This window comes from Helianthus annuus, chromosome 15 (assembly GCF_002127325.2).
Source record: "Helianthus annuus cultivar XRQ/B chromosome 15, HanXRQr2.0-SUNRISE, whole genome shotgun sequence".
NCBI classification, from domain to species: domain Eukaryota; kingdom Viridiplantae; phylum Streptophyta; class Magnoliopsida; order Asterales; family Asteraceae; genus Helianthus; species Helianthus annuus.
Window position 1 is genome coordinate 111,123,411 of NC_035447.2, and position 23,007 is coordinate 111,146,417.

At 36.0% G+C, this 23,007-nt stretch overlaps 3 protein-coding genes across 5 annotated transcripts; 2 read left to right on the forward strand and 1 right to left on the reverse strand.

Annotated features, from left to right (window-relative positions):
- Positions 1 to 1,825: 1,825 nt before the first annotated feature.
- On the forward strand, positions 1,826 to 3,948 carry LOC110912191 (pentatricopeptide repeat-containing protein At5g48910). Its single transcript, XM_022156865.2, has one exon. The coding sequence runs from the start codon at positions 1,902 to 1,904 to the stop codon at positions 3,885 to 3,887; it is 1,986 nt and encodes a 661-aa protein (XP_022012557.1). The 5' UTR covers positions 1,826 to 1,901; the 3' UTR covers positions 3,888 to 3,948.
- Positions 3,949 to 10,702: 6,754 nt separating this feature from the next.
- LOC110912190 lies at positions 10,703 to 11,414 on the forward strand. The gene has a single exon (XM_022156864.2). It carries the CDS (start codon positions 10,813 to 10,815, stop codon positions 11,239 to 11,241), a length of 429 nt encoding a protein of 142 aa, XP_022012556.1. The 5' UTR covers positions 10,703 to 10,812; the 3' UTR covers positions 11,242 to 11,414.
- Positions 11,415 to 13,514: 2,100 nt separating this feature from the next.
- On the reverse strand, positions 13,515 to 18,871 carry LOC110912189 (nuclear intron maturase 1, mitochondrial). Of its 3 annotated transcripts, XM_022156861.2 has the most exons (5): positions 18,737 to 18,868; positions 16,969 to 17,043; positions 14,336 to 16,733; positions 13,995 to 14,092; positions 13,515 to 13,860 (listed from the first exon to the last, which is right to left on the reverse strand). In XM_022156861.2, exon 3 carries the CDS (start codon positions 16,571 to 16,573, stop codon positions 14,534 to 14,536), a length of 2,040 nt encoding a protein of 679 aa, XP_022012553.1. In that variant the 5' UTR covers positions 16,574 to 16,733; positions 16,969 to 17,043; positions 18,737 to 18,868; the 3' UTR covers positions 13,515 to 13,860; positions 13,995 to 14,092; positions 14,336 to 14,533. The 3 variants fall into 3 exon arrangements, with proteins under 3 accessions (XP_022012553.1, XP_022012554.1, XP_022012555.1); XM_022156862.2 differs by lacking the exon at positions 16,969 to 17,043 and having other exon boundaries at positions 18,737 to 18,871; XM_022156863.2 differs by lacking the exons at positions 16,969 to 17,043; positions 18,737 to 18,868 and adding an exon at positions 16,839 to 16,940.
- Between the last annotated feature and the right edge of the window lie 4,136 nt (positions 18,872 to 23,007).

The window sequence follows — 23,007 nt, forward strand, 5'->3', positions numbered from 1 at the left end:
TAAATTATTGGGTGTTCTGTTAATGGTATCAGTACCCGCGGGATTATTAACAGTACCCTTTTTAGAGAATGTTAATAAATTCCAAAATCCATTTCGTCGTCCAGTAACGACAACCGTATTTTTGATTGGTACCGCAGTGGCCCTTTGGTTGGGTATTGGTGCAACATTACCTATTGATAAATCCCTAACTTTAGGTCTTTTTTAAATTGATTCAATTGTGAAATAAAATATCACGACGTATGTATCTAGGGAACAGTCGCTTCAAAGTGAATTCTCCCTAGATACATCTATTCAATTAAATTATGAATCTATGCTGATTCCGAATATATGAATTGTCCTAAAGATTCAAAACCGATTTTCGGCCCTTTTCTAAAAAAAAGAGAAAAAATCCATTGGATTTAAAACTTATTTTTCGGTAAATCAATTACGAAATTTTTTTCTAGAATCCCTAAAATTTGTTTGACATCTTCTATGCGAAAATGTTCCATTTTCATAAGATCTTCTTGACTGTTATTCAAAAGGTCCAATAATGTATATATGTTGGACCTTTTGAGGCAATTATAGATTCTGGGAGGCAATTCTGATTGGTCAATAAAAATCGATTTCAACGCCATTTTTTTTTATTTTTTGTTAGTTTAGCCAATTTATCATAAAAGGTAAAAGGGGGTAAAGGAACTATGTGTTGATTGTCCTCTAAACTTAAATTTTCTTCTTTGGTATGTAAAAAGGGAATCAATAAATCAATCAAATTCCGGGAGGCTTCGTGAAGTGCTTCTTTAGGAGTTAAACTTCCATTTGTCCATATTTCGAGAAATAGTATCTCTTTGTTACCATTTTCATAAGAATGAGTACTATGATTCGCATTTCGAACAGGCATGAATACAGGATCTATAGGATAACTTCCATCTTGAAAGGTATTTGGCGCTTTTATAAGATATCCACGATTCTTCTCTATTTGTAATCCAATAACCAACTCAATGGGTTCCGTCAAGCTAGCTATATGCTGTGTATTATCGACGATTTCTACATAAGGCGGTAAGATGATATCTTAAGCAGTTACATATCCAGGGCCCCTGACACAAATAGACGTCTCACAAGTTCCATAGAGATTATTTCTCAATACGATTTCTTTCAAATTCATTAAAATTTCATGTACTGATTCTTGAATACCCATTATGGTAGCATATTCGTGTGAGATTTTCTCAGATTTTGCGCGTGTGATACATGTTCCTTCGATTTCTCCAAGCAAAGCTCTTCGCATCGCAATGCCTATTGTGTCTGCTTGACCTTTCATAAGCGGAGACAGAATAAAGCGCCCATACAAAAGACGCTTACTGTCTGCTGCTGATTCAACACACTTCCACTGTAGTGTCCGAGTAGATACTGTTATTTTCTCTCGAACCATAATAATATTATTTGATCTGATCATTGAATCATTTATTTCTCTTGTTTCTCTTGCTCTCTTGTTTCTCTTGCTATTGAAATATCTTCAATTTTGATTTCTACACACGTCTTTTTTTCGGGGGTCTACAGCCATTATGTGGCATAGGGGTTACATCCCGTACGAAAGTTAATAGTATACCACTTCTGCGAATAGCTCGTAATGCTGCAAGCACATTATGTATGTTGTAAAATTTACAGCAACAACAAATCTAAAATAAATAACAATAAATAAATAAACAATAATCAATACGCTGGTAGTTCATTAACAAAAACAAAGTTTTTAAGTACTTGGATTGAGAAGGAAAAGTTTTGGATTTAAGTCACAAACGAGAATAACTAAAAGAAACTAATAGTTCAAAAAAATAAAAAATAAAATAAATAACATTTAAGCATTTCCCGCACCCCATACATCTTATCATGAACACACAAAACCAAACCACCTTTCTCACCGGAAAACCATGACTACCACCACCACCGAGCTGCCGTACCACCACCTCCCCACCGAAAACCCCAACCAACCCATCTCACAAAAATCACTTCTCAACCTCCTAACCACCAAATGCACCACATCTCTCCACCTCCTCAAACAAACCCACGCTCTAATCCTCAAAACCAACCACTTTCAAGACCACTTCATCGCCGGTTCCTTAATCAAATCCTACTCAAACCCTTTTCACAACCCTTCAACTTCATTTCTACAAGTCTTCCACCAAGTCCCCAATCCAAATGTGTTTGTTTGGAACTCAGTTATCACTGCCTGTGTTGACAACAACGACCCATGTTTGGCTCTAGTTTATTATTCCAACATGGTGGGTTCGAATGCGAAACCGAATAAGTTTACTTATCCGGTGTTGTTCAAAGCTTGTATGGTTATGAAGTGTGTTGATTATGGTGTGCAGGTGCATTGTCATGTGGTGAAAAATGGGTTTATGGATGATGGGTATGTGAGAAGTGCTGCGATCCGAATGTATTCGTCGGTTGGGCGGGTAGTTGAAGCTCGGATGGTTTGTGATTATGGTGAGAAGGATGTGGTTTGTTTTAATGCTATGATTGATGGGTACTTGAAATGTGGGGAGATTGAATCGGCTTCGGGTTTGTTTGATTCGATGACGAAGAAGAATGTTGGTACTTGGAATGCTATGGTTACCGGGTTGGTTAAGTGTGGGATGGTTGAGGATGCGCGTAAAGTGTTTGATGAAATGCCTGAACGAGATGAGATATCGTGGAGTGTTATGATTGATGGGTATAATAAAAATGGGTGTTTTAAGGAAGGATTAGAAGTTTTTAGAGCAATGTTGGGGGAGGAGGAAGTTAAGCCGAAAAAGTTTGTGCTTTCGAGTGTGGCATCGGCTTGTGCGAATGTAGGTTCTCTTGATCAAGGGAAGTGGATCCATGCGTATGCGAAGCAGAATTCGATTGAGTTAGATGGGGTTTTGGGAACGGCGTTAGTGGATATGTATGCGAAGCTTGGACGGCTTGATTTGGCGTGGGATGTATTCGAGACAATGAAAAGGAAAGAAGTTTCGTCATGGAACGCGATGATTGGAGGGCTTGCGATGCACGGTAGGGCAAAGGATGCGATCGAGCTTTTCTTACAAATGGAAAAGAAACGGGTTCAACCGGACGAAATCACATTTGTAGGATTGCTAAATGCTTGTGCTCATGGAGGGTTGGTTGATGTGGGGTTGGAGTGTTTCGACAGGATGCAAGATGTTTACGGTGTTGAGCCAACGGTCCACCACTACGGATGCATGGTTGATCTCTTAGGTCGAGCAGGACGGTTAGCCGAAGCCGAGGAGCTCGTATATAACATGCCAATGACACCAAGTCCTGCAGTTTGGGGTGCCCTTTTAGGCGCTTGCAGGGTTCATGAAAACATAGACATGGGTGAGAAAATCGGGAAAATGTTGATCGAATTAGACCCCCAAAACGGTGGTCGATACGCACTCCTATCTAACATTTACGCAAAGGCGGGGAGATGGGACGACGTCAAGAAAGTACGAACATTAATGAAGGAAAACGGCGTAAAAACCACCACAGGTAGAAGTACAATCGATATAGACGGGATAGTTCACGAGTTCAAAATCGGGGACTCCGACCATCCCCGAGCGCGAGAGATTTATGAGATGGTGGAGGAGATGATAGCAAAACTAGAGTTAGAAGGCTATGTCCCGAAAACATCGGATGTGTTGTTTGATATCGAGGAGGACGAGAAGGAAACAACGTTATGGCGGCATAGCGAAAAGCTTGCTATCGCGTTCGGGTTGATTAGTACGTCGCCTGGAACGCCTATTCGGGTGACGAAGAATCTAAGGATGTGTGAAGATTGTCATTTGGTGATTAAGTTGGTTTCGTGTGTATACAAGAGGGATATAGTAGTGAGGGATCGTTTGAGGTTTCATCATTTCCGAAATGGGAAGTGTTCTTGTAAGGATTTTTGGTGATTATTTGTTTGATGATACATGTTTATACGGAGCTGTTTTATGACATAAACAATAATGCATTTCCATTTGTGTATAAAATAGGGGAATTCGCCTTTAATAATCTCACCTATACAACCTTATTGGCTATTAATAATCACACCTCAGAGTATTTCCCCCACCAGTTTCACATTTCACCTATTTTTCCTACAATGGTCCCCCGTTAAAAAAAGGGAGTTAAGTTTTTTTTTTTTTTTTTTTTTTTTTTTTTTTTCCGAATTACAAACAGATGTTTTAGGGCTTTTAATTAGAACGATGATACGGGTCCATTGATATAAAACTTACTTCGAAATGGTGCTCCAAGTGACTTGATTTTAGTTAATTGGAAATTTAAACACCCGAATTGAAGCGTCGTTTTCATCGTTTGGAGCACCGTTTAGAGGCAAGTTTTACATCAATGGACTCGTATTGTCGTTTTAATCAAAAGCCCTAAAAAATATGTTTGTAATTTGGAAAAAAACTTAACTCCGTTAAGTTTTTTTAACGGGGGACCATTGTAGGAAAAATAGGTGAAAGGTGGGACTGGTGAGGGAAATATTCTGAGGTGAGATTATTAATGACCGATAAGGTCTAGATGAGATTATTACAGGCCAATTTCCCTATAAAATATAACTATGCCAACGTTCTTGACACATTGGGAATTCGACAACCAAAACATTTAGGATGGATACTGATGCGGGTGAACCCGTTCTGGAATGGGATCCCGGTTAAAGATTATCCAAATCTTCGGGTAATCTTTAAACATGAATAAAACCTAGACCCTTATTTATACTAGAAACTAAAAATCTTAAAGATAAACATGAATAAACAAAATAAATAAAAGATATGATAGGTAATAAAAGACTCGATAATTAAGGAATAAAATATTATCCAAATCTTCGGGTAATCTTTAACCGGGATCCCATTCCAGAACGGGTTCACCCGCATCAGATACTCAGGTATGAGATTGGGTGTTGACGAATCTTATACCCATTTACCCATATCTAAATCAAATATTTTATATAATCTTAGAAATTTTTTTTTTTTTTTTGGTATTTTGAAGTTGTAGAATCTTAATAAAAGTTTAAAATATATTTTTTATAAAGTGTAGTTGGATACTTGATATCAGATGGTTGTTTGAGTGAGTTTAAGATTAAGTAAGATATTAACAAAAGTTAATTTATAACCATTTGATTTGATAAATGATAAATGGATGGACACTGGACTCAATACACGGAAAGAATACGTGAACCCAACAAGTATCCCAAACTGTGAATCACGAATTTACAATCGGATATATAAACACGAATTTATAAACCATTTAAATGCGTTGAGTATCCTGTATGAAACACGAATTTACAATCGGATATATTAACCATTTAAATGTGTTGAGCATCAGTTTTTGACTTAACATTAATTAAATTTCATGCCAAAACAACAGGGCCGGCTCCATAGGCTTGGCAACTTAGGCACGGGCCTAGGGCCACCAAAAAGATAAGGGCCTCCAAGTTTTTTAAAAGTTTTTATATAGTATATGTATTAGGCCCAAATAAATACATTTATTTCAAAACTAAACTGGTTTTTCATTGATGGAGCCCAAAATAAATATTGTTTAGCAAAAAAAGACCAAGTTTCAAAACCAATTTCGCCTTGATTTCCAACTATTACAACATAACAACCATCGACCTAATCATCAATATTTAGCGGCCTAAAGCCCCTAATACAACCGCAATCATAGTTCCCACTTCTAATCGCGACCTGCTTTTAATTTCTAGGCTATCGGCTATCACTAGACGAAAAAAGTAAGGGTAATCACCCATGGCGTCGGGATTAGAGGAGAGTTTATCAACGAAATTAGGGCTCTCACTTCATAGTTCGCTTAGGGTCTCCAAAAATGTAGGAACGGCCCTGCAAAACAACCGATTACAAACAACAAGTGGTAGGTAAATGGGTAATAAGGTGTGTTGCGACCCCCTTTTGAATTGTTAAACTGATCCTACTAGTAGACAAAACTATGAGTTAAGGGTCGAGAAGGACCCTGGAATTCTATGGCCTCATAAACTAGGAAACCAAATGTATCAAAAGCAAATGAGATAAATCATGTATAGACCACCCCAGGAGTGGGCGTGAGTTTGTGGCGTTGAGGCATATCCACGCCGTGCACACCACCCCGGGAACGGCTTGGAGGGTGGCGTGGATGTGGAGGCGGGGGTTATTCCACCGGCGTGGAGGGCATAGTAGTGGTGACGTGGTTGGTGTGGGTTCTAGGTGTTGCCCCAACGGATCTTTAAAAAAAATACTTTTCAAAAAAACTTACTCCTCTTATTTAATCTAAACTTATTCTACCATTTTTTACCTTCGAAATCTCTCAACTTTCATCACCTTCATCTCATTTCTCTCTTCAAATAGCAATGAATCCATGGACCGAAGAAGAGGAAATCGCGTTGTGTGAATCTTGGATCACAATAATTACCAATAACGAGCCTCCCTTACCCCCGCATTCGTTTTGGGATCTGATTTTCCAACAACTTTGTATGCATAGGGGTGAGGTCACTTGAACCATTGACGCACTTTGTTCACTTTTCAGGCTTATTCATGTGAGTAGTTCTAGATTTGAAATGCTTGTCAACCCCGTGGAGAACGACGATAGTGAGCTTACAAAAGAAGATGACGTCATCCAAGTCGTCCTCGTCGACTACAGGCACACATACGATCGTGACTTTAAACATGTCGCCACGTGACAAATAAAAGATTTTCTGGTTAAGGATGTTTAGGTTAACGTTTAATTTTAATAATGTAATGTTTCTTTTGGTTTCGTTTTTTTAAGTTATGTAATGTTTTTATCTTTTAAATTAAGTAATGATATTTTTATTAAATTTAATAGATTTTATATAATTTTTAAATATAAAATAATAATAAAAAGTGTGAGTCACATGTCGAACAACACCACTTTTTCACACCCAATCCCACTCCTTTTTTGCACCACGTCACTTTCCTGACACGTACTGATGTGTCATTCACATGTAGCATAGCGTGGGGTGTTCATCGGTTCAGTTTATGGTTTTTATGGGTTATCTGGTTCGTTTTATTCGGTTTTCAGAATTTTGTACCCCAAACTAAAAACCAAACCAAATTAGGAATATGCAAACCAAATAAACCAAATCGTATCTAAATACTTTTTTTTTCCTAATTTATATTTATGTTTGTGTTCTAACTTCCGAACATCAAGTCGGCAACTAATTTAAAGCTAATAATCTATACTATATAATAAAAGAAACTTGTTTTGAGACACTTGTCATTCTCCCATTTAATTGATTAAAATTATTAATAACTATATTAGAACCCCGAGTATTACACGGGTTTAATAAATATAATTTTATATACTAAATAAAAACAATATATTTTTAAAAACCTCATTTATTACATGTATTGAGTAAATATAATTTTATATATTAAATAATAAAAAATTATATCTTTAAGAACATCGTGTATTGTGCGGGTTGAATAAAAGTACTTTTATATACTAAACAATAAAAAAGTTATATTTAAAAAAACCCCTGTGTATTCACAGGTGAAAGAAATATAATTTTATATACTAAATAATAGAAAAGTTATACTTAAAAAAAACTTCGTGTATTGTACGGGTTTAATAAATTTAATTTTATATAGCAAACAATAAAAAAATGTTATATCATTAAAAACCTTGTGTATTACACAGGTTTATCTATTGTTAAAAAAAATCTTTCTAAGTCAAAATGGATTTTTTTATTATTTTTTAAATTAGGTTAATACTATTTTCGTACCATTCATAAAACCTTATAATCACAGTAGCATCATATATAAGCACATCACATAACATACACATCACACTTTCTATACCAAGTAGCATGTGTTCGTACATATAAGCATAGTTTCTGTACTAAGTCAAAGTCACAGTTTCATACCAAGTCAAGTTCATGTCACGAATGCACCTAAAACTAAAGTCGAGGTCGAACCGAAACCGAAACAACAAAAACTTAATTAAAAACTGCGAAGTGAGTTGTACTAACCGATTGCGTGGTGATCTTGGGACCGATTGCGCAGCGAGGGAGATAGAGAGAGATTTTTTATACTCGCATATTAGTATACTTGCAGGTAGGGTTTGATGAGAGTTTTTGATAGTTATAAAGAAGAAAACATGCTCTCACGTAATTTATAAACTAATTTGGTAGTTGGGGCGGTTTGAGGATTAGTGCCTTAAGTTCGGAAGTTTGTTTTGAGGAATCAGATCAAATAACATGCATGCGCCAACAGTTGAACACAAGAGAGTTGGGACGATTTGGTCCTCAAAAGGAGTTGGACCGATAATCATTAAGTGGCAATTGGGCTAAGAAATTAAGTTTTTTTTTTTTTTCTAACTCAATATATGATGAGATCAAAGGAATTATTATCATAAATATTTTTATTATTTTGGAATTCGTATGAATTCTTATTAGATTTGATTAAATATTATTGATAATAAAAATTTGTATTATATTAGATTTTAGATTTGATTAAATATTATTAATAATAAAAATTTGTATTAATTTAGATTAAATATTATTATTATTATTAGTATTATTAATAATTTTAATCAATTAAATGAGAGAATAACAAGTGTCCCAAAACAGGTTTCTTTTATTATATAGTATAGATATAGATACTAAAAATAATAATATTTAATCTATATTAATACAAATTCTTATTATTAATAATATTTAATGAAATCTAAAATCTAATCTAATACAATATAACCATTAAATTTTATCGTTCATGTTTGTCCATGTTTGTGATAAAGGTGTGATTTATATGCCATGCTTTAAACTTATATAAGAAAAAAAGAAAAGTTATTTTAATCATGATCAAAAGTGACCAGTGTGATATACACAAAATTATTATTTTACTCAATGAGATATAAGAAAAAAGAGAATATATAAATCTATACTATATAATAAAAGAAACCTGTTTTGTTTTGGGACACTATATTAACTTTCAAATAAATAAAAAAATCCGCCTAACATCACAGATGTTTCTGTTAAATTCGATTAATTAATTTGTGCAACAATCACTATTATCTTTATCATTCAGTACGGTTAACCGATTTATAATAATACAACCTCCCACCTATTCAATCATATGATTTTTCAATCTTATATTAACTAAATAAATAAAGATTAGTATTCAATCTTATCCTACTTTAAATATAAAAAAAATCTGTTAGTTCAGATTATTATTTAGTCTTATCCTACTTTAAATATAAAAAAATCCGTTAGTTTTTTTTTAAATATATTGTTTTATTATTTGGTATATAAAATTATATTTATTCAACCTATGTAATACTCGGGGATTTTTAAAAATATAACTTTTTTTTTATTATTTGGTAAACAATGGTACATTTATTCAACCCGTGTAATACAATGATTTTAAATATATAATTTTTTTTATTATTTGGTATATAATATTACATTATATAACTAATTTTATTATTTAATATATAAAATTATATTTCTTTAACCCGTACAATGAAGGAGGCTTTTAAAAAGATAATGTTTTGTTATTTGGTATATAAAATTCATTTATTTAACCCGTGTAATACACGGGGTTATAACCTAGTATATAAATAAAAGATATAGCAAAATATAACAAACACATGTCGTACATACAGTCACAAAGTTAAAACTTCAAACATATATGTGAAATGTCACAGAATAGTAACTAAGTTTTAAAACTGTTCTAATTAGGTCACTAATATCATTTTTGTCTCAATTAGATAACTTAACATTCAAATCGAGACATGTCCTTTTTTCCACGTGTCAAGAAAAAAATGGAGCATAAGATATCGTGGTCGTATTATTTTAATATATGAAATTAAATTTATTAAAAATAAAAAACACTTTAATTACATTAAAAATTAAAAAAAACAAGTTACAATCAATGTCATCACTCGACGTTAGCATCAAATAAAAGAGAAAAAAGAAATAAAAGTCCACATCACCATGGTTATGTATGAAATGGATGAAAAAACTTTAATTTTAATGAAAAATGAATGTTGAGTGACATGATTGGAACACATTTGAAACTTAAGTGGCCTAATTGGAACACTTTAAAAACTTGGTTACTATTCTACAAAGTTACCCCATTATAGAAACTATAAATAGTCAACAAGTCTAATGACACAAAATATAAATAATCTTCAAACATGAGTCTTTCTCCAACTCGAATGAACTCTATACATCAAATGAAGAAAATTTAATAAATAAACATGTATTTCGATCGACATTTGATGCAACCATGGGGATGAGATACATATACTTAGATATTAAACTTAGTTTTTTGGGATAATGAATTATATCGTTTACTAAACATCATTATTTTTATTTAATAGTTAATTAAATTAACGGTTTATTTGGTATCCAAATAAACAGAATAAACCAAATAAAACAATATGTGGATCCAAAAACTAAACCAAAAACCATATTTTCGGTTAGAAATCAAACTAAAAATCGAATTCGTTATTCGAATCAGTTTATTTGATAACGATTACAGTTTAATTTACGGTTTTTTAACACCTAGCATAACCCTCAATTTTCAAACCCAGAAATTATCAAAACCCATTCAATACTCGACCTATTAGCATTCTTATCCAAAAGAATAATATTAAAAAAAAAACCCTCTTAATACCTATCAAGAAAACTAACTCAAGAACGTTTTAAATTCGTTGAGCAACATAAGACCTACACGCATGACTTAAATACACTCACTTTATACCATTTTTATACTCTCAATAATAATATCAAGAAGACGCGTATTTCTTTTCTTTTCTTTTACCCCCACCCAATTTATTTTATACTCCCACAAAACCCTACAATTCTCCGCTCACACCATCAACGAAATGTCATCCCAACAGATCCAATCCCACCGTGAAAACGCCGAAATCTTCACCGGCGAAGCCCTCTGCAAGCAAAAATCTCACGAGCTCTTAACCAAATTCTCCCTCCCAAAAGGCCTCATCCCTCTAACTGACGTCACGGAGGTCGGCCACAACGCCGCCACAGGGTTCGTGTGGGTCCGCCGGAAGAAGAAGACGAATCACGTCTTCCGTATGATCAGTCGGAAAGTGTCGTATGATTGCGAAGTTACGGCGTTTGTTGAGGACCGTCGGATGAGGAATTTGACCGGTGTGAAGAGTAAAGAGCTGTTGATTTGGGTGACGGTTTCGGATATTTGTGTGACGGAAGGTGGGAAGATTACGTTTGGGACGCCGGCTGGGTTGTCGCGTACGTTTCCGGCGACCGCCTTTGAGGAAGAAGAAGAAGGTTGATGATAAATTTATGGATTAATGCTTTTTCTTATTATAAATCTTGTTTGTATTTTAATAATATTCCTTTGTTTGTCTTGTTGAGATGCATATACATGAACAACATCATCTTTCACTCGAATCATTAACTCTGGGTGTAAAGAAGGAAAGCTACTCGTGATCAGCTTGGCTTGAAATAGAGCTTGTTTAGTTATTGAATCTGAGCTGGGCCTTAAATACAAAGCTGGTTTAGGTAGAGCTCAAACAAAATTAAGTTATTTTATATATAATATAATAAAATAATAATAATGATGATAACATTGGCGAGCTTTTAGCTCGTTTGAGGTTGTTCTTGAAATAGCTCGAGCCGAGCTCAAGCTTTGGGTTTTACTCACGAGCTCGAGCTCAAAGAAGTAGACTCAGACCGAGCCGAGCTTCATAAAAACCTAACGAGCCGAGCGCGAGCCTAGTCGGGCTTGGCTCGGTCCGGCTCGTTTACACCTCTAGCTCTAGTTAGAATGTTTACAACTAAGCCTAGCGTAGGGTCCATAGACGACTAGGAAGATGTGATAGCTGATGTAGAGGATAGGGAAAGGGATAGGATACCCGTAACCCAAGTTGAAGAAGCGCGCAGAGATGCTCATATTAAAGCAATGGTCTGAAATTAAAGGACTTCACAATGCACCTCAACACATAGATAGGATCTTTGTTGTACCAAGAGGAAAATATTATTTTTGAAATACTTACAAGAGTGGTTCTGGATTTATTTATAAAAGTTACAACATGAACATATCATCAACTGATAATTAGCAGGAGTCTCGTGTGTTGTGTTGCGGCGGTAACAAACATAGCATTCATTTAATTAGGTGTAGAGCAAAGTAAGAAATTAATCTTTGTTAAAAAAACGATTTGGGAAAGGTTTATATTTTAGTTCTTACTTATGTATAGCAATAGTACCTGCGCTACACAGCGGGATGGTTCTTCTATAACACATACACGACGTTGAGTTAAATGCTTGGTTGGTACCTGTGGTTTGTAAATATTGCAGATTTGGTCCTAGTGGTTTAATAATTACAAAGTTGGTTCCGGTAGTTGTAATTTTTGCACTCGGGTGGTCCTTATCACTAACGCATGTTAGATTTTTCAGTTAAATATGTGTAAAATGACATAAATGTCCATGAACAATTAAAAAAAAACTAAAAATATATAAATTATAATTATTAATAAATTTAAGTGAGTCCCATCTCCTACCCCTCCCCCACCTTCTTTTTCTTCTTCAATCTCCTAATATCTTCTCTTCCTAGACCACATAACCACCCATTAACCACCATAACCACCCATTATCAGGTGACAATAAAACCTCGACCACCGGTAACCCACCACAACCATCTCGACCACCGTCTCCCACCATCAACTAAGCCTCAATTCCACCACCCCTTCCTTCCCCCTTTCTCACCGCCGCCACCGTCAACGCAGCCGCAAACCACCACCACCTCCTTCCCCCAGAGAGATTCCAAATAAAATCAGTGGGTTAAAGATTCTTGTGAGGTAAAACATGAGCTGGAATTCACTGAGTGGTTCCATCCCACCATCAATTTTAAAGTTGCAGAAGTTGACTAATCTTGATTTGCAAGTCAACAATCTGAGCAGTCCAAAACCTGAATCGTGTGGAACCGTCGCCGTTGGAGAATGAACGGCAACCCTAGACGGCACTGCATCGGACCATCAAAAAACTACCCTCACTTTCTAAATCGGTACAACTTCCATATATCGCCATCTGGGAACTGTAGAATCACCTGTATCGCGACTCGGGAGGGGCAGCTCCGGTGCACAATCGTTGGACGTTGTTGCCGACGAGTTTCGGTGTGATTCGGTATGTCGTTTGAACTTTTCGGACAATTATTCATCGTTTTCGCTTAACGATCATTTAGTTTCGGTTGAAATTCTGATAAATTTTGACAAAGTTTCAATATAATTTATTGATATTCGGTATTTTTAGTTCGAGTTCTATATATTTTAAAGATTTCAAACAGTTTGTCGCTGATGTTGGTGGTTGTTCGGCTGTGAAGGAGGGATGTTGGTGGTGATGGTGTTGGTCTTGGGCAGAAGAAGTGGCGGAGAGAGAATTATGATTTTAATTGTTGAGGGCAATTTGGTCATTTAACATCAACTTAACTGAGAAATTTAACAGAGGTTAGGTCAGGGGACCAACCGAGTTCATTTTTGACAACTTTTGGGATCACGCGTGTAATTAGTAAACCACTAGGACCAAGTATGAAATTTTTGCAAACCACAGGGACCAACCAAGCATTTAACTCTAAAACGTTTGTTGTTACCATACAGTTGGTAGTACATATAAGTAGTAGTTAACAGGAGAATTGCCATCAAACAGTTGGTTGGGTACATATTTAAGTGTAGTAAGCAAAAAACTGATCGTCTATATTTTCATATCTTGTGTATGCTGGCCAAAAAATATGCATCAAAAAGACTACCGAACGATGCTTCGACTGAGCTTGGTGTGGGGCTACAGCTTTTGCTATACGTCAAACAGAAGCAGAAACTTATAAGCTATGAACGCGCATACCTCTTTTTTATGCAACTGAATCTCCAGAATCTGAAAGCAAAAACGACGAAAAACAGGGCCTGAAAACAAAAGGGAAGCATTTAAGATAAAATCACAATAAATACTTTGACCGCACTCCCTGAAACAATAAATTATATGGGAAGATAGGGCAATAGTCAAAGTTAATTGTAGAAGATGACCCGCAGAGGCTTACCATTGTCTTCATTTCATAATAATGATCCAAAGCCCACTAATATTTCGATTGCTTCGACCCAAACCAAGGCCCCGTGGAATCATCCAAACTTGAATGTGCTGCCATATGAATATGAATTTAGTCAAGCAAAAAATTAAAACATTTTCAAACTTCAATTAGTGGTATACTTTTGAACAGATGTAAAAACTGTTTTAAGAACAATCATGTAAATATACGTTATTCGCATTTAATCGGGTATGCATGCATGAAAAGCATCAGCCAAAAAGTACCCCAATAACAGCTTGTATACATCAAATCGAATAACACGGAATCTACGGAAACAAAGGGAGTAAAAAACGAACCGGACAGAGAGCATAACATCTCAAAAACAAAGCTTTCTTGCCGTTCCGGACAGCGACGCTGGTAGTACACTCATGTTTGCATTCAATCGCGTTGAAGGAGGTGAACGATGGTTGAAGCGGAATAGCGTATTAAAATTACGGCTGAAATTACCATACTACCCACAACAGATGATTCATAAGGTAGTATAGATATACACTTTAAAACTCTAGATTTCGTTTTCCTCTTTGAAACCCTAGATTTCGCGCTCCAAGAGTTTTGTAGTCCCATACAATCTCACCTAACATGTCTTGAGGCGAACAGAGACTTCCGTCTTTCACCGATCTTTGTAGCTCACAAAAGAATTTCAAATCCTGCAATTTGATATAATCAAGCAACACCCGTTCATGATCCGGGACCCACATCCTAGGAAACGGGGTGTAATCGCACGACGGGATCATAGACATATGCGAAAATCTAACTCCTTCAATCGCATCAGCAAGACCTAATCTTAACAAATCCGCATACTCCGGAGTCCGATTGTCCATACTCTGCCGAAGCGGACGGCTGAGATCGCGCGATGCTTTCTTATACACCTTCGCTCTTGACTTCATCTTATACCTAGCGGCGTATAGTTTAGCCACGGAGCTTCGAATAATGTATGCACAGAAACCGACAACCTTCTTTCTATTATCGGCATATTGATACCAATCCGCCATTGTTTCAAGAAACTTGTTCATTTGCGCATTTGTTTGCGCTTGACCGCAATAAAGCATTGGAGTACAGGGTAACGGCTCGGGATCTTTATCACCCTTAACAAACTTAAGCCGTCTAAACTGGCGTATACATTGCTGCAAACTCGCGGTAACCGAAAGCAAACTCCCCACGCTTTTTTGAGTCACGATATGACCGCCATTTGACGCAAACCGAATTTTTGGATAAATTACTCTTTGACATATTACATGATCCAAAAACTGAACCCCTCTGGTTACATGTTCAATCTCCACCTTCGATTCGTCCAACTTTAGTGCGTATTTATTCGCACAAAACTCGATTATCGAATCCCTAATTTCCACCGCATCCTTTCTTGACCCTCTAACCCCAATCAAGAAATGACCCCCGTAACGAATATAATCCATCTTTTTTGGTTTATCTTTTGCACCCCCTCGAACAAACTCGGGCCATGATGGAGTACGGATACCACAATCATCAATCAAATTATCATCGGACGGATACGAATGAAAAAATCCAATAACTTTCTCCTCCATCATGTGATCTAACTCGTTAAGATAAATATTAGCAAGTAAAGGACTCAAAATCCCGCAATAACCGTAATTGGGTACCTTAGCAGCTTCCACAGGTGCAAAATCGTAAAATGTTCTTAACCAATAAGGGTCCGGTTTAGCCTCATCTTCATCAAGAACTTTCTTCCTTTTCAAACCCTTTTTCTTCTTTCGTTTCCTCGTAATCTTTTCATCACTAACATGCCCGGTTTTCGATACCGCTTTCAACCCGGATTTGATCAAGATCAAAACTTTCGGATCCGTCACGCCTTTTTCAACATATTCAACCATCAAATTCACGTCCAGTTTATCAAATACTTGGGTCAAATCCCCTTTCAAGAACCACACATACCCAGCAAAATTACTCCTAATTGTTCGAATCACCGTATGTGCATTCCTTCGCGGTCGAAACGCGTGCGATTTGCGCGAAAATCTCGGCTCAAACACCGGCTCAAGAATCATCAACAACAATTCTTGAACCACAAAATCTTGAAACGGAGGTTCCTTTTCATTCAAAATCATCAAACGCTTTCGACTCGAGAGTTTCGAAAATGGGATTTTGTCATTAGGGTTTTGAATATAGGGTTGTGTTTTCATGTTCCACTGAAATTGACCCCGTACGACAGCGTTTCGGAGAGACAAGAGGTTGTTCAACACGTGCGATTGAACAGCGTGGCGGGCCGGGAAAGAGCCGGTGAAGTGGGCGCACGTCCGTTGGTAGGCTAAGACCCAAAGATCGAGTTTGGAGATGAAACCGGTGAGGTTTGAGAAGTGGGTTTGGTTGCGGTTTGAGAAGGTTCGGACCCATAAATCGGAGAGAACCTGAATTGGGTCTTCTTTGAGAAGAGAGTGTGGGTCTTGTTTGGGTGGTTGTTGATGACGGCGGCGACGGTGCTGCTGCTGGTGGTGGTGGGGAGTGGATATGTGTGAGAAGGTGCGGATGCAGGTAAGGTGTTTGAGTTTAGTCCTAAGAGACATCGGTGATGTGGTTTTCTTTGTGTTGGCTTGCTGGATAGCGTAAACGAAGGTAGTGTTGTGGTTGATGTGGAGAAAACCATGTTCACCGTGAGGCTAGTAGCATCTATGTAGTTGCTTCTATGCGACTGAATCTAGAAGATCTTTATTTACTCTACAAAATCTGCATCAAATGTCAAAGATAAGTTATGAATAAAATTCTTACCCACTTTTTGGGTTTTTCGGGATTGGTATTTTTGGTTCAGTACAGTATTTTGGGTTGATTTACCTTCGAATACCGGTACCGTACCGGCGGCTTCCGGTACCGGTACCCACTTTTTGTGTTTTTTGGGACTAGTACTTTCGGTTCGGTACCGGTACGACACTGAACTCATCCCTAGATAAAAACAAAGTCTTACCTACGTAGTAGCTATCTGAAGCTAGTGATGATAGTTTGATCCGGTATCCGAAATTATTTCTACCTTCAAATCAACCTACGTGACACATTAAATGAATATGTATAAAATCTTTTCTTTTGCATTTTAACTATGATCATGGTTTTAGAAAACGTTTGAGGCGTGCGCCTCAAGGCGAAACGGCCAAAAAACGAGTCTGAGGCGCGCCTCATGGTGTTTTTAATGTATATGCGCCTCAGAGGGGCTGAGGCGCTAAGAAAGCTGCGCCTCAGGGAATTTTGATAGTTGTTTTTGACTTTTTGTGTCAGTTTCAAGCATTTCATGTCTTTTTTAAGTGTGTTTTTGATGAATCTGATGATAAAATTAGTTAGTATTACTATTTTTATAATATACATAATTTTTATATTTATTTATTAATACCGCCTCGGCTTTACGCCTCATGAGGCGAAGGGAAAGCGCCTCGAAACTCGTTTCCGTTCTTTTAAACATTGACTATGATAAGTAATTGACATGTATATATGTAATTTGGAGATACCAAACATGTAAATTAAATACACACAACCATATATACAATCATTTCTTTTGCATTGTAAGTATGAAAAACGATAATTTCCAGATATCAAAACATGTAAACTAAATACACACAACCGAAACCATAAATGTTCATGTAAACCCATACATGGAGATCAAGTCCTTTCGGTGTACAATAATTAACATGTGAAAATGGAAAAGTACGGTATTTTTTATGTAATTTGCCCAGCCTAAAAGTACTTTTTGCAGCAGCCGTTTGATACTAAGATTGTAAACCGATACTTCACAGCAAAAGTGACCTTAAAATACTTTAGTTCTCAACAGCGATTCTCCATCATCTACAACAGATATGAAGAAAACTAACTCAGGTAAGTTTGACCGCTTCCCTATTTATAATTACAAAGAAAACATAATGATTGAAAGGTCGAAAGTCAAAGTTTGAAATAAGCAAAAAAGTTAATTGTCATTTTCGTCCCTATAGTTTGTCCAATCATGTCAGTTCAGACCAAATTTTAAATTTGTACCAATTTCGTCTCTGACATTCTTGAAAATGCTAGTTCCGTCCAAAAAAAACATGAGTTAACTGCCATTTTCGTCCCTGTGGTTTGTCCAATTATTCGATTCACCTTAGTTTTTTGGACGAAATTGGCATGTTTAAAGAACGTCCCAGGACAAAAATGGTACAAATTTAAAATCTGGCCTGGACTGGCATAACTGGACAAACCACAGGGACGAAAACGACAGTTAACTCTAAGCAAAAAAAAAAAAATGATTAATACAGGTGGTCAATGACAACAAACTATCCCAATTGCTGGGCGGTCGTGGTTCGGGTCGGGTCGGTTACGAATGCATTTTTGGCCTCAAGTAACAAAGCAAGCAGAACACTTTATCCGATTTTACATCAACCAATCCATAGAAAATTGTCTTAATCTACCACCAATATCTCGTTTTGGAAAATCATACTCAAATATGCCCAAGACCAATTTCATCTCTTTGGTTAACATGATAAAGATAAAATTAGGGATTTAGAATCAATTTTCTTAAACTTTAGTTTCAATAATCTTTGCATAGTTAGCCCCTAAATTCAAGTTTTAACAAACTAAGTCACAAATTCAAGATTCAAATTCATAGCACACAAAGATTTACATGTTGAACTGATTTCTAAATTCATATTTATTGTGACATATACTTAAAACAACTAAAGAAGTAATAAAACTAAAAGAAGAAAAAATAAGTTTACCTTTTAGAGAGGGAGAGCTCCGACAGAAGGTGGCAGCGAGGCGGATTGGTCGGCGGACGGCGGTCCAGCGGAGAGACAAGGTGAGAGTGAGACTTCTGTGCGTGCTGTGTGTTATGTTGTGTTGATTTTCTTTAAAACCCTAACCTAACCTTTTAATTTACTATGGGAAAGATTATTGCTCCCTTTTGTTTCAAAGTTTTGATGAATTTTAATCAATGTTTTAAAAATCGGATTTTGAGTCATGCCGTGTTGGGCTCTAAAATGGTTTAACCGGTTGAACCGGATTGTATCGGGCGGTTGAACAGAGTTACTAGCTAAGCCTATAAATTCTATAAAATACAAATTCATCTAAAAAAACAATCCAATCTTAACTAGAATTTATATAACTTATCATAGTTTTATCTAGAAACAACAATTTTTATTGTATACTATTAAACATTTTAAGAATATTTTTATTAATTATAAACAATATTGCATTGTACAAGGTGATTAACAATTTCAACAACGATGAAATATTGGAATAGAAGGTACTAGGTTAATTACCGTAAATATGGAAGATCGATATTACCTTAATATGTATTTTATTAAAATTAAGAAATCAAAACTTAAGATAATGCAAACCGGTACAACGGTTTGAATCGGCATAACTGGATTTACCGCCGATACATAAGACATACCGTATTTGGGTTTTACCGGCCTTTATCGTACCGGACTCGTGTCCGATATCCGGTTTAACCGGTATAACCGGCCGGTTGATACCGGTATTTAAAACATTGATTTTAATACTTTAGTCTAAATTTGAAACCTTTTGCATTTAAGTTCTGTGGTTTCAATTTTTTTTATTTTTGGAATAAACTACAATTTTACCCTCTAGGATTTAGGTCAATTGGCACTCTAACCCTCTCTAATGAAATAATTGCAATTTTCCCCCAACGTTGTTGTTATGTCGCACATTTACCCCCCGACGTCATTCAACGGTAGTTTGACTGTTATAGCCTTATAGGTAAGGGTATTTTGGTAATTTTACCCCATATTTATTATTATTATTATTATTATTATTATTATTATTATTATTATATATAAAAACTACCTACACATCTCTCTCATGTCTCTCTCTCATCCACCACAATAATCACCACCGGGCACCACCACAACCACGGCAACTGCCGCTGCAGTATGTATCCCTTCACCCCTCTTGAATATGGTCTGTTTCAACTTACTCCTACCAGAACAAGGTACTGATTTCTATCTTGTTTCAAGATCTTCTTCCCTTTGGTTTAAATTCAGTTGCTTTAAGTTGGGTCTCTTTGTTTTTGCTGAAAGGTTGTTAAAAGATTGATTTTTTGGTCTGATTTCATTTTCAGTTATTATGAGTTGGGTTTGTTCTATGTTGTTAAGATTCTTGAAAAAAAAAGTGATATTTTGATTTGATTTTAGTTATGCTGAATTTGGGTTTTCTTTGTTCTTGTTGAGATTCTAAAAAAATATCTTTTGGTCTGATTTAAGTTAATATGAGTTGGGTTTTTTCTCTGTTGTCAAGATTTTTGATAAAGTTGGATCTTTTGATTTGATTTCAGTTATAATGAATAGGGTTTTCTTTATTTTTGTTGAAATTCTTAAAGGATTGATCTTTTGCTCTGATTTCAGTTATTATGAGTTGGGTTTGTTCTGGGTTGTCAAGATTCTTGATAAAGTTGATCTTTAATTTGATTCTGGTTATGCTGAAATAGGGTTTTCTTTGTTCTTGTTTAAGATCCTAAAAAGCATGTTCTCATATTATTGGAATTGATTATAATCTGAGTGTTTAATTGGTGAGTACAACAATTGTACTCAGATGTTGTGCACATGATGGTGTTTAATTGGTGGTTTACTTATAACCAGGTGGGTGGTGGAGGTGGGTGGCGGCGGCTGATGGTGGTGGGGGTAAGGTTTGCAAGAACTGTTTAATATTGGGGGGGGGGGGTATTGCTGAGTACAACAAACCATATGGTGTAATAAGAAAGGACAATTTAGTCATTTTACACCACGGGGTAATATTACAGAGTAGAACAAACCATAGGGGGTAATATGAAAGAGCAATATAGGCATTTCACATTTCAGTTAACATATCTGTTAACTTATTTGACATCAGCGAGTAATATTGTGACATAACAACAACGTTGGGGTGGAAAATTGATATTATTTCGTTAGAGGGGTTCAGAGTGCCAATTGGCATAAACCCCACGGGGTAAATTTGCAGTTTACTTTTTTTTTTGCCATTTTGATAAAAAAAATGAAATCATTTCATATTTCTCAAATTAAATCCTGCTATTTTGTTATTTTTCTCAGGAGCAAAATGGCCATTATAATTTTATTATAACACATTATTAATAAAAATTATAAAATTAATAAATCCTTTTGACCTTATAAAAAAAGCACAGACTTATCATCCCCCCCCCCAAACCCTAATTCATCCTCTTCTCCAAACCCCATGTCGGTCGGACCACGTGGCCGTATGGCTCCGTTGTATGGTCGAAAAAAGAGTGGGTGTTGCCGGACTTTGATAACGATGATATTATAAGCTGCTTTGAAGGTAACTCGAATATGTTTTGGGGTCGTATTGCTCCGGTGTATGGTCGAAAAAAGAGTGGGTGTTGCCGAAAATTGACAACGATGATATTATAAGCTGCTTTGAAGGTAACTCGAATTTGTTTTGGGCTGAATGCTATGGAATAGAGAATCTCAATGGAGAATAGGGTTTGGAGAAGATGATGGATTATGGTTTGGGTTTGGGGGAAGATGATGTATGTGCTTTTATATGGTCAAAAAGGGATTATTTAATTTTATTATTTTAATTAATAAAGTGTTATAATAAAATTATAATGATCATTTTGCCCCTGAGTAAAAGGACATAATACCAAGTTTTAATTTGAGAAATATGAGCTGATTTCATTTTTGGACCAAAATGGCAAACAAATGAAACCACATGGATCCAGATGCAAAAGGTTTCAAATTTGGAATAAAGTGGCAAAAGTTACCAAATCTCGGGGACCAAAATGGCAGTTTACTCTTAAATTAAGCTTAAACTATCCACACACCCTATCTGCCTATTTGCACACCCTTTGCCTCGTATATGCCTCGTATAGGCCTCTACAGGGCGTATAGGGTTACATCAAATTCAGTGTCTGACTCATGTTAGTTCTGGTTTGGCGGCTCCTATACGTCACGTATAGCCCTATACGTGTCGTATAGGACCCCTCGTATAGGTCTCCTATATGACTCATGCCCCATATATGCCACATAAAGGCCAATATGGGTGTATATAAGGGTTTTTTTTAACAAACATTTTATACAATATTAACCGTTTTAGCAAACTTTTATAAAAAAATAAGTTTTCTATTTTTAAATAAATAAAAATAACAAGTATATGATATGATACAACACATGTATAGGCCTATACGAGACTTATATTATACACTATATGATACGATACGACACAATACGATATTATAGTATACGATACAACACCCATATAAGCCTATAGGTGTAGTATAAGTCACGTATATGACTATAGGTGTGATTTATGTCCCGTATAGGCCTATAGGCCTATACAAGACCTATACGAGACTTGTACTACACTATACGATACGATACAATACAATACGATACTATAGGATATAATACAACACTCGTATAGGCTTGTAGGTGTAGTATAGGTCCCGAATAAGCCTATAGACATATACAAGACCTATAGGTGACCTTTATGAGACTTATACTATACATTATACGGTACGAAACTATAAGATATGGTATAACACCTGTATAGCCCTATAGGTGTAGTATAGGTCCGATATAGCACTATATGTGACAACCGGTAATTAACGACTTATAATTACGTGATTAACAAATGTTTAGGTGATAATAAATAGTGTTTAAGGCACGAATTAACTTAATTAGGCTATTGGAATGCCTAGGAACGCCTATTCGACCTTACAGTACACGAATGATAATCTGCGGAGAAACTATGTAACGATAAACGATAACGAACTGACGTCGTAAAAAATACTGACCACGTTGACAAATATGAAGCTCATACGTATAACTTATACTTATGAATGTGGTTTTGCGAAAATATTATGCTTTCGAACGACACAAAGCGCAAACACGAACGAAAAACGCGGAAACAGTAACGCGGAAACAATAACGCGCCGACAATCAACGATGAAACGGAAGCACCAGACTCGAAATATGTCTTGATATTAATATATTATGATATATTTGGCTTCGTTTTC